This window comes from Emys orbicularis, chromosome 20 (genome assembly GCF_028017835.1).
Source record: "Emys orbicularis isolate rEmyOrb1 chromosome 20, rEmyOrb1.hap1, whole genome shotgun sequence".
Classification (NCBI taxonomy): Eukaryota; Metazoa; Chordata; order Testudines; family Emydidae; genus Emys; species Emys orbicularis.
Window position 1 is genome coordinate 7489248 of NC_088702.1, and position 12280 is coordinate 7501527.

Consider the following 12280-nt stretch of genomic DNA (forward strand, 5'->3'; position numbering starts at 1 on the left):
CTCTGCCACTGACTCTCCATGTGACCTCGGGCAAGTCACCTTCCCTCTCCCAGCCTCCCCCTGCCCCTTTAAGAGAAGCCTCAGCCCGCTGGTGCGACACCTTCAACAAGGGTCTCGCAGCTCTCCCAGCGCATGCGCACGCGCACCGGCCCAAACAGACCCACGGGCCGCTAGCCCTTTAAGAGCGCCCCCACCTGGCGTTGTTAGCGCATGCGCAGTCTCCACCTGTGTGCTCTCGTCCCGCTCTCAATCGGAGTTCACTTGAGCTTCGCGGGCTACCGTCGCCGGAAGTGTCGTAAGGTTCCATCCGGTCCGTTCCTGGCGGCGGCTCCTCAGAAACTGTCCCCCCCCCACCCCCCGGGAGAGGTGAGGGCTGCAGGCCCGGGGGGCTGGGGGCGGGAAGGGGGATATGGGGTGTGTGTATCTGGAGGCGGGGGTTGAGGGGCGGTGGGGGAGGTCGGGGGGACGTAGGGGAGGGGTCTGGGGGGCGATGGGGGGGTCGGGGGGACATAGGGGAGGGGTCTGGGGGGCGATGGGGGAGGGGTCTGGGGGGCGATGGGGGAGGGGTCTGGGGGGAGGGGGACGTGGGGGAGGTCGGGGGGGCGGTAGGGGAGGGTTCTGGGGGGCGGTGGGGGAGGTCCGGGGGACGTAGGGGAGGGGTCTGTGGGGCGATGGGGGAGGTCTGGGGGGAGGGGTCTGGGGGGCGATGGGGGAGGTCGGGGGGACGTAGGGGAGGGTTCTGGGGGGGGAGGGGGGGCGTAGGGTAGGGTTCTGGGGGGCGATGGGGAGGAGGTCTGGGGGAGGGGGGTAGGGTTCTGGGGGGCGGTGGGGGAGGTCGGGGGGCGATGGGGAGGGTTCTGGGGGGCGGTGGGGGAGGTCGGGGGGGACGTAGGGGAGGGTGGTGGGGGAGGGTTCTGGGGGGAAGGGGGACGTAGGGTAGGGTGGTGGGGGAGGGTTCTGGGGGGGAGGGGGACGTAGGGTACGGTTCTGGGGGGCAATGGGGGAGGTCCGGGGGGGGGGACGTAGGGGAGGGTTCTGGGGATCCACGGGCACGCTGGGGAGGGACACATGGTCTCTGGAGGTAGGGGGTTGGGGAGCCCCGGGGGGGGGGTGAGTTGGGGAAGGAGCATGGGAGGCTCTGGGGAGCCAGGGGCTGATGGGGGAGGCAGGAACCAAGGAGTGGGATGGGAGGCAGGCTGGAGTGGGGGACATAAGGGTGGAGCTGATTGAGTGGTAGAAGCATAAGAGGTGGCTCGGGCGGGGGGGGGGCTGAAAGATGCGAGATGGCTTAAGGGAGTCAGTGGAAAGAGGGCCGGGGAGCCAGGAGATGATGGGGGTGGAGCCAGGAGCTCTGGAGAGAAGATGACTTTGGGGAGCCAAGGGGGCTGGAGATAGGGGTTGAGGTGAGAGCTGGGGAGCCAGAAGATGATTGCAGGGGGGTGGCCGGAGCCATGGGACCAGGGGGAAAGCAGGAGAGTCAGGAAAGTAATGAGAAGGTGGCTGGAGCCAGGAAGTGGCAAAGGAAATGGGATGGCATAGGGGAAAGACAGGAGTTGTGGGAAGGAGGGATGGCTGTGTGGCTGGAGGAGCTGCAGCCAACGGATGTTGGGTGGGGGAACTGGGGGCAGGGATCTAGATGCTGTTGTGATCCATGTTCTCTAGATAGATGTGTGGGGAGCAGTCTTGGGTTATTTTCATGTACGTAGGCTTGGGGTACTGGATGCCAACAGAGGGGTTATGTTCTCTTTTTCTCTCTGGTTAGGCAAGTAGAACTTGTGTTAGCATGGGAGTGAGCCCAGCAGTGTCTCAGATGGCTATGAAGGGGATTGGTGGGGGTGGTTAGGGATGGTGAGGTGTAAACTTTGAAAATTCAGAAGGCTTGAAGAATTTGTCCAAACTGAAATTCTAGCTGTTTTAGGGCCCCTCAGCCCCCTAATTCATTTACAACCACTTCCAGCAACCCAAAATGTAGATACTTTGGTTTAAAGGTTCTTCATAAACAAAACAAAATTACCTGGAAAAAGTAGCTTTGTGTTCCTGCTTCCCACTCTGTTGCTGGTGTATTGGAAGCAGCATTCTGAATAGTCGTATTCAGTGTAGCTTCTTGTTTCGAGAAGAAAGCAGGATATTTGAGATTATGTTGAACATTTTATTGATTCCATCTAAACGTTCAGTCAGCTCAAGTTAAGCACCACTTCATGTACACCTGTTGGGGATAAATCACTTGACGATTACCTGTTCTGTTCATTCCCTCTGGGGCACCTGACATTGGCCACTGTCGGAAGACAGGATACTGGGCTAGATGGACCTTTGGTTTGACCCAGTACGGCCGTTCTTATGTTCTAATGTTCATATGCTTATGAGACCTTGTGCTGCAGTCAGGAGAGTATAGTGGTAAAATACATGTGCTGTGGCTTACAGAGAGTGTGAGGAAAACCTGGAAACCTTGCATGTTGTCTCATATTTCTTGATTGCTTTGGTTTTAGCAAAAATGGATTCTCCGGAAGTAACAGAGTTGCAGCAAGAAGTGATGGAGGAGTTGGGGATCTCTATGGAAGAGCTCCAGCAATTCATCGATGAGGAGCTGGAGAAGTTTGAGTGTGTGAAGCAGCGGAAACAGCAGCTGGAAGAGCTGGAAAAGAATGTGGAACAGAAAGAAGCAGAAGTTGCATATGTCGACCAGCTCTTCGATGATGCTTCAAGGTGGGCACACTTGCAGTGGCAGCTTTGTGTTGAACAGTGAGCTAGTGGAGGTAGCAAGGAGCATGCTGGAACAGGGAATTGGGTCTCAGGGCTTGTCTACACTACCCACCGGATTGGTGTGCAGTGATCGATCCAGCGGGGGTTGATTTATCGTGTCTAGTCTAGTATTGATGCGATAAATCCACCACTGACAACTCTCCTGTTGACACTGCTACTCCACCAGAATGAGGAGCGCAAGCGAGTCGACGGGAGAGCGTCAGCTGTTGACTTACCTCCGTGAAGATACCGCGGTAAGTAAATCTAAGTACGTCAACTTCAGCTATGCTATTCACGTAGCTGAAGTTGTGTATCTTAGATCAACCCCACGCGGTAGTGTAGACAAACCCTCAGGTTCTATTTCCATCTCTACCACTGATGTGTGGGCAAGTTTTCGGAAGTGTTCGCTAACTTTGTGTGGTTCGGTACCTGTTTGTGTGTAGTTCGTGCAAAGCCACGTTCTGTCATGGCTTTGAGTCCTTCAGGTTAAAGTTTGTCCAACCCCTAATTATGGTTTGTTTACTGAGGTGAAGTCACAGTTCTGCTTAGTGCAACTGCTGAGTAGCCCCTTAATGTAGCAGGTGCTGCTGTGCAAAACCTTCTCCTTCTGGGAGGGGTGGGGTACAGCTGTACTCATCTTGGAGCTTTCTCTCTGCCCCTCTTTTCCCCCAATACGCTGCAGAGCCATTGGTAAATGCGAGATACTGGTAAAAGATCTCTACTCCAAGCTGGGCCTTCAGTATCGTGAGAGCAGCTCTGAAGATGAGGACTCAGCTTCCAAGCCCACGGAAGTGATCGAAATCCCAGATGAGGATGACGACGATGTTATGAGTATTGATTCGGGTTGGAAGCACAGTTCAGTGTTCCATGTGACATTGGGGAGTGGGTTGGTGAAGGGTGGGGGAGATGAAAATGTATCCCTGGAAAGAATACGAAGGGGAAGGGGGAATTGGTGAAGGAGCATCCTCAAGAATGGGCCACTCTTTCTCAGGCTGTGGAGAACCAGATGGAGACTCCCATGAAGTCTGTGGGAAGTGTAATAAAGAGTGGTACTTGTGAAGTCAGTGCATTTGTTCCCTGAATTGAAAGGAGTTAAATTGGGAAGCTGTCAAATGACACTCCCCTCCCCATTCTCCTGCTGTCTCAGGAGTCGTGCAGATAAGCTGCATCCAGCACTCAACAGCCAGAAGGGCTAGTTAACCCATCCCAAAGCACAGCTTTTTGGTGGGGAAGAAGGAGGGTGAAATGGAAGGAGGTCCTGGGGAATCCTCTCGCCTCAAAAAATGAGGCAAAATTTGGGTCATGGGCTGAGATCCTGAGCACTTCTCAGCTCCCATTGAAGTCACTAGGTGTTGTACCTGCTCAAGATGTGGCCCTTAGTTATCCTGAGATTCTGTTTACAAGGGCTTCCTGTTTGAAGAGGGATGGCTTAATGGTATAAGCCTCAGTTTTGAAATAGCAGGACTGCTTGGAACTACATGTTTTAACCCTAGAAGGATTGGCATGTCCCTCCAGTCATTCTTAGGTATATAAAATGAGTTCCATTAAGATTACTGGGCATGTATTTCTTGGGAGAGTCCTTATAAGTAAAGACTCTGGAGGACCTGCATAGATTTTAAATGTTCCGTAGCTCTTAGGAGTTTAAGGCCTGTCCAGGTATTCCACCCCAAAACTTTCCCTTGCCTGTTGACCCCAACGCTTGTGTGGCAATTATCCCTCTGTATTGGTGCCTTTCACCTCAGAGGTGGCTGCATTTCATGAGAACTGTGAAACTTGTCTTAAGTGGCCCACTCCAATGACCAATGTAAATCTTTGGCTTAACAGAGTGGATCTTCTAATAAATGTGTAAAAGAACTATACTCTAAATTATATTTCTCCTTGGGAATGGATGTTTTCCTTTGCCCCCTTCCATTTGCTTTGGTGTCTTGGCAGGAGGAGGTTGTGGTCTGATTTAGACTCTTTTCCAGCATCAGTTCCAAGCCTCAAGTGCTTTTTCTGTTTTCTTTAATTTAAATCTAGGTGATACAAGTAACAGAATCTCAAAGGATCAGACGCTGGTGAGTTGGAAAAGACTTGTGTTGTAATGTGCTCTTGTATTACAAGTAGCGATCAGGGTGCTGGTGTGCTAGGCTCTGTGCAAACATTTAAAAAGATACTCCTTGCTCTGGAGAGCTGCCAATCTTAAATTTTGTTGAGCTTCATCATGGTTCCTTGAGAAACTTTTAGGACAAACAAATCATGTTGAAGTTGCAACTCCTCAAAAAAAAATAATAATTGTATATTGAAAAGTGTCTTCATTTCTACCTCCTTCTTCCCTCCCTGTAGCTTCGAGAAGCCATGGCTGCAATGAGGAAGTCTGCCCAAGATGTTCAGAAATTTATGGAAGCTGTTAACAAAAAAACAAACGCCCAGGACCTGCAAAAGGGTGTGTTTGTATGTGAGGGAGTGAGAGGGCAGTCCCATTACTGGCTTAGCCATGTGCCCAGGCTTTTTATCTCAACCCAAGACAGGTCACTGCTGTTCTGAGATAGAAAGTGATTGGGAGGATTGCAGTAATCCATCTCTAGAATGTTACAGAAAGACCATTGTCTCTTCTTTGCTACTTGTCTGCTTGAAGGAACTATCAGGTGGTTCGTGCCCCAACTTTAGGTTTTGTCTCTTGACAATCTTTTCCAAACCCTCTTAGAAATAGCAACACTCTCGTAACACTGTGCTTTTGTTAAAGGGCTTAGTTTACACCTAGCCCTGCAGGATTTGCCACCCAAACATCGCTGAGCTGGAGCGTGAGAACCTGAAAGTGAAACTAACTAGCTTAGGCTGAGTGAAATAGCATAAATGATGGAAAGCTAATGAGGTTTCTAGCTTGTCAAGCTCTAAGCTGAAGTGGTTTTTAGTTGCATAGGTAAGAAGTTTGCTTTGAAAAATGATTTCTGACTTATCTTTTGTTCTCTCCTGGACAGATGGGTTGTCCTCTCCACCAATCTCTGTTGGCGTGTCCCAGCAGGTGAGCTCTGCACTTGCTGGGGGTGACCTCAGCAATGACGGTGACCTGGTGGTTGGTATGCGTATCCTAGGCAAGAAGAGAACCAAGACATGGCACAAAGGAATTTTGATTGCAATCCAGGCAGTAGGTGAGTGAGGCCCACAGTCTTGGCTGTAAACTAGCCAGCGGTGTCTCAAGGTGAATGCAACATGCTAAGCGTCATTTTGAATTTAGTGACCAACATGTGCTAGATTTGCAGTTTTCCATGTGCAGAACAAGTACAGCAAGGGGAGTAGCAGTGCAGTTTACTGCCATGTGGCCTTGTCAACTAGATTTGGACTACCATTTTATTTGACTTGCAGTGGCCTGGTATTGTATGTTGCAGTGGCAACTACACTCCCATCTGGCCTGGCTTTGAACTTGCTACCTGCAAGTCAAATGCTATCTTAAGGTTTTGTGCTGCTGCATGTCACCATATCTGAGCTCTTCATATCCTTAGGGCCATCCTATCTTTCCTTCAGATGAAGAGTTTCAATACATAGTCCTTTGCTCTCCTCACCAGCTATGCATCAGAGCAGCCTGTTTGGGGTGAAAATGAGTCTAAAGATCGGTGCCAGTCCACTGGTTATTTAATGTTTTCTTGTTGCTAATACCTGATGTTGAGGAGGGTACCTGAACCTTCTGTTTTAGCATAGCTTAGCTCAGGGTTGGTCAGACTCTGGAATCTTCTCTCTTAAGAACTTGTGTCCTTGAGATGGCAGAACTATGCTGTTAGGAACATAGGAATTACTATACCAGACCAGAATAATCGTCCATCTATTCATGGGACCTGTCTCTGATACTGACCAGCTGCTTCAGAGGAAGGTGTGAGGGTATGTCTACACTACGGGATTAATCCGAATTTATATAATTCGAATTTAGGAAACCGATTTTATAAATTCGAATGTATTCGGCCACACTAGGCACATTAATTCGGTGGTGTGCGTCCAAGCTACCGTACTAGCATCGATTTCCAGAGCGTTGCATTGTGGGTAGCTTTCCCATAGCTATCCCATAGTTCCCGCAGTCTCCACCCCCCTTGGAATTCTGGGTTGAGACCCCAGTGCATGATGGGGCAAAAAACATTGTCGCAGGTGGTTCTGGGTACAGCCTCTCCCTCCCTCCCTGAAAGCAACGGCAGACAACCATTTCGCGCCTTTTTTCCTGAGTGAACTCTGCAGACTCCATACCGCAGCAAGCATGGATCCCGCTCAGCTCCAGAACGCAGTCATGAACATTGTATAAACACCTCGCGCGTTCTCGTGGAGTTTATGCTTACCCAGGACCAGAAAAAAGAGGCGAGGAGGAGGAGGCGGCAACTGCAGCGCAGCGACAAGCGTGATGAGGACATGGACATGGACCGTGAATTCTCTCAGACCGCGGGCCCCGGTGCTTTGGAGATTATGATGTTAATGGGCCAGGTTATAGGCTTGGAACGCCGATTCTGGGCCCGGGAAACAAGCACAGACTGGTGGGACCGCATAGTGTTGCAGGTGTGGGACGATTCCCAGTGGCTGAGAAACTTTCGCATGCGTAAGGGCACTTTCATGGAACTTTGTGACTTGCTTTCCCCTGCCCTGAAGCGCCAGAATACCAAGATGAGAGCAGCCCTCACAGTTGAGAAGCGAGTGGCGATAGCCCTGTGGAAGCTTGCAACGCCAGACAGCTACCGGTCAGTCGGTAATCAATTTGGAGTGGGCAAATCTACTGTGGGGGCTGCTGTGATGCAAGTAGCCAAAGCAATCACCGAGGTGCTGCTACAAAAGGTAGTGACTCTGGAAAATGTGCAGGTCATAGTGGATGGCTTTGCTGCAATGGGATTCCCTAACTGTGGTGGGGCGATAGATGGAACCCATATTCCTATCTTGGCACCGGAGCACCAGGGTACCCACTACATAAACCGCAAGGGGTACTTTTCAATGGTGCTGCAAGCACTTGTGGATCACAAGGGACGTTTCACCAACATCCATGTGGGCTGGCCGGGAAGGGTTCATGACGCTCGCGTCTTCAGGAACACCAATCTGTTTAAACGGCTGCAGCAAGGGACTTACTTTCCAGACCAGAAAATAACCGTTGGGGATGTTGAAATGCCAATTGTTATTCTTGGGGACCCAGCCTACCCCTTAATGCCATGGCTCATGAAGCCATACACAGGCAGCCTGGACAGGAGTCAGGAGTTGTTCAACTACAGGCTGAGCAAGTGCAGAATGGTGGTAGAATGTGCATTTGGCCGTTTAAAAGGTCGCTGGCGATCCTTACTGACTCGCTCAGACCTCAGCCAAACCAATATCCCCATTGTTATTACTGCTTGCTGTGTGCTCCACAATCTCTGTGAGAGCAAGGGGGAGACCTTTATGGCAGGGTGGGAGGCTGAGGCAAATCGCCTGGCTGCTGATTACGCGCAGCCAGACACCAGGGCGATTAGAAGAGCACACCAGGAAGCGCTGCGCATTAGGGAAGCTTTGAAAACCAGTTTCATGACTGGCCAGGCTACAGTGTGAAATTTCTGTTTGTTTATCCTTCATGAAAACCTGCCCCCTTTATTGACTCATTCTCTGTAAGGAACCCACCCTCCCCCTTCCCCCAGCTTGCTTTCAAAGGAAATAAAGTCACTATTGTTTAAAAATCATTTATTCTTTATTAATTGATTATAAAAAGAGGGAGAGAACCTGAGTGGGGTTTGGGAGGAGGATCAGCGGGAAGGAAAAGCCCACTAAAAAAAGGTTTAAAAAATGGCAGCCTTTTGCTTGGGCTGTCCACTGGGGTGGAATGGGAGGGTGTACGGAGCCTCCCCCCCCGTGTTCTTACACGTCTGGGTGAGGAGGCTATGGAACATGGTGAGGAGGTAGGGGGGTTATACAGGGGCTGTAGCGGCACTCTGTTCTCCAGCAGCCGTTCCTGAAGCTCCACCAGACGCTGGAGCATGTCTGTTTGCTCACGCAGCAGCCCCAGCGTTGCATCCTGCCTCCTCTGATCTTCCTGACGCCACCTCTCAACTCGAGCGTCCCTCCTGTCCTCACGTTGGTCCCTCCTGTCCTCACGTTGGTCCCTCCTGTCCTCACGGTCACTGGCTTCTTTCCTATACTTGCAAACCGTGTCCTTCCATTCATTCAGATGAGCTCTTTCACTCCTGGTGGATTGCATGATTTCTGCAAACATCTCGTCTCGCGTCTTCTTTTTCCGACGCCTTATCTGGGATAGCCTTCGGGAAGGAGGAGGGAGGCTTGAAACATTTGCACCTGCTGGAGGGAGTGAAAAAAGGAGAGAATTTTTTTAAAAGATACATTTTTCAGAACAATGCTTATACTCTTTCACGGTGACAAATACTATTCACATTACATAGCACATGTGATTTCTGTGCAAGGTCGCATTTTGCCTCTTAATATTGAGTGCCTGTGGCTTTGCTGCTAGAGATCACAGACGCAGGTCTGGGCAACAGAATTCAGCTTGCAGGCAGCCATGGTAAGCCACTGTCTTTAGGCTTCTGCGCCCTGCTTTCCCACATACCAAGCAAAGCCCGTTGTGCTGCAGTTTTCCTGTTAGCTTGTTTTCTGCTGCTGAAGGTTAACACCCCCCCACCATCCAATTCTCTGGGATGAGTGCTTTATCCCTCCCCCCACCGCGTGGCTGGTATCAGGGAAGATCCCTGCAGGAACCAAACTAACACCCCCCCCAACCCGCCATGAATTCTCTGGGATGAGTGCTTTATCCCTCCCCCCACCGCGTGGCTGGTATCAGGGAAGATCCCTGCTAGCAAAATGCGAAAAGCTCTGGGCCAATCCTCCCCCCCCCCTTTGCACTTGGCTAAATGCAGGGAAGGATTTCTTTTCAGCCACAGGCAAACAGCCCAGTAGGAACGGCCACCTCTGTCCCCTTAATTAAATTCCCGTATTTCAACCAGGTTACCCTAAGCGATATCACTCTCCTGAGGATTACACAGCAAGATAAAGAACGGATGTTGCTTGAATGCCAGCAAACACCGGGACCATACGCTGCCAGGCTTTGTCATGCAATGATACCAGATTACTTGCTACTAGCATGGCGTGGTCAAGTGTCCTACCATGGAGGACGGAATAAGGCTGCACTGCCCAGAAACCTTGTGGCAAGGCTTTTGGAGTACCTCCAGGAGAGCTTCATGGAGATGTCCCTGGAGGATTTCCGCTCCATCCCCAGACATGTTAACAGACTTTTCCAGTAGCTGTACTGGCTGCGAATGCATCCCAAGTGCTCAGGGCAAATTAATCATTAAAAATGCTTGCTTTTAAACCATGTTTTATATTTTAAAAGGTAAACTCACCTGAGGTCCCTTCCATGGGGTCATGGTCTTGGGTACTGGCTTGGGAGGCTTGGGAGGGTACTTCAGTCAGGGTGAGAAACAGATCCTGGCTGTTGGGGAGAATGGAGAGCTGGGTGCTCTCTGCCAGCTCGTCGTCCTCCTCCTCCTCTTCCCCTTCCGCGGAATCATCAGGTGTACCTGATGAGATTATCCCCATCTCGGAATCCACAGTCAGAGGTGGGGTAGTGGTGGCGGGCCCCCCCTAGAAATGCATTTAGCTCGGCGTAGAAGCGGCATGTCCGCGGCTCTGACCCGGAGCGACCGTTTGCCTCCTTTGCTTTTTGATAGGCTTGTCTGAGCTCCTTGACTTTCACGCGGCACTGATCTGAGTCCCTATTGTGGCCTCTCTCCATCATGCCCTTGGAAATTTTTTCAAAAGTTTTGGCATTTCGTCTTTTCGAACGAAGTTCTGCTAGCACTGAATCCTCTCCCCATATAACGATCAAATCCAGTACCTCCTGTACGGTCCATGCTGATGCTCTTTTTCGATTATCAGCCTGCATGGTTACCTGTGCTGATGAGCTCTCTGTGGTCACCTGTGCTCTCCACGCAGTGCAAACAGGAAATGAAATTCAAATGTTCCCGGGGCTTTTCCTGTCCACCTGGCCAGCGCATCCGAGTTCAGATTGCTGTCCAGAGCGGTCACAATGGTGCACTGTGGGATAGCTCCTGGAGGCCAATAACATCGAATTGCGGCCACACTAACCTTAATTCGGATTGACAATACCGATTTTGACGCTACTCCGCTCGTCGAGGAGGAGTACAGAAATCGAATTAAAGGGCTCTTTAATTCGAATTAAATGGCTTCGTTGTGTGGACGGGTCCAGCGTTAATTCGATTTAAAGCAGCTAAATCCGAATTAAAGTCGTAGTGTAGACCAGGCCTAAGAAACCCTTCAGGAGGCAAATGTGGGATAATCCGTCCCCAGGGAAAGTTTCTTCCTGACTCCCATTGGAGGTTGTTTTATATTCTGAAGCAGGAGGGTTTATATTTTCCCCAAACTTCTGTTTAGTTTTTACTACTAGAACTGTTCCTGCAGTTGAGATAACAGTGTGTGTTCCAATATTTGCAAAAGCGCTTGGAGGTAACATGGGCTCTTTATTTCAAACAGAGGAGTTTCGTCGAGATTTCCTGCATTCTAGTCCCAGTTTTATCACAGAGCGGATGGTGGGGCAAATCGTATCTCCTCACAGTTGTGCCGGTTTCCCCCCTCCCCCCCCCCCCCCCCCCCCCCCGTGTAAAAGGGCATAATGCTTGTGTGTCACACTGGGGTGCCAAGGTTGAATGTCTAGGTGCTTTCACATCATTGGATGAAAAGATGCTGGATAAGTGCAAAATATTCTAACTAGGGATGATAAATGATGTGGTCTTGCTAGTAATCTTCTGAATTAAACTCCTCTTAAGTGTTTCTATCTTGGATCATAGACTTGAGTTGATGTTTTTGCCGAAAGATATGCTCTAGTTCAAAGAGTAATTAAAACAGGGAAGTCCTATGATTGTGTTTTATGCAGGAAGTCAGCCTGGATGATTGCAATGGTTGCTTCTGGCTTTATAATCTAATCTGAGGTTCTTTTTGGTAGTGGGATCTCAGTGTGAAGTGACGTGGTTCTCATTGACCGTAGCCCTCTTTAAAATGCCTTTCAGGTGCTGGTAAGAAGTTCAAAGTGAAATTCGACAACAAAGGGAAGAGTTTGCTTTCTGGCAATCACATTGCGTATGACTATCATCCCTCTGCTGAGAAACTCTACGTTGGAAGCCGGGTCGTGGCCAAATACAAGGATGGGAATCAAGTCTGGCTCTATGCTGGTATTGTGGCCGAAACACCGAACATGAAGAATAAACTGAGGTATTAAACAACCTCCTCCTCCATAGTGGTGGTCCCAGTCTCAGGGGCAGGTATATGTAGAATAGTAAGACTATAGTGAAGTTGAGGCTGGGTCTCAGATTCTAAACCTTGTTGTGAATTTGGGCGAACCAGCTTTTTAGTGAAGTGGTTTGGATCTTTGATGCTTAATAGCCCGAGAAGCGTTCCCATTCCACTAATCATACAGTCAGAATTCCTATTCTGTGTGCAACTTTCTTCTGAGATAGTCAAATCGCACCTGCTAATGCCATGACCCTCCTGCTTACAGGGTCCAGGAGTTAGGGTATGTCTACACTGCAACAACAACAACAAAGTGTGT

General features: G+C 50.1%; 1 protein-coding gene across 1 annotated transcript in view; it reads left to right on the plus strand.

The window, feature by feature from the left end:
* The first annotated feature begins 309 nt into the window (after positions 1–309).
* Positions 310–12280, plus strand: part of SETDB1 (SET domain bifurcated histone lysine methyltransferase 1) — a 32246-nt gene continuing 20275 nt past the window's right edge. Inside the window, 7 exon segments of the mRNA XM_065420002.1 lie at positions 310–366; positions 2487–2703; positions 3422–3594; positions 4759–4796; positions 5065–5168; positions 5749–5870; positions 11742–11943. Coding sequence (XP_065276074.1) covers positions 2492–2703; positions 3422–3594; positions 4759–4796; positions 5065–5168; positions 5749–5870; positions 11742–11943 — 851 coding nt within the window. The 5' untranslated portion in view covers positions 310–366; positions 2487–2491.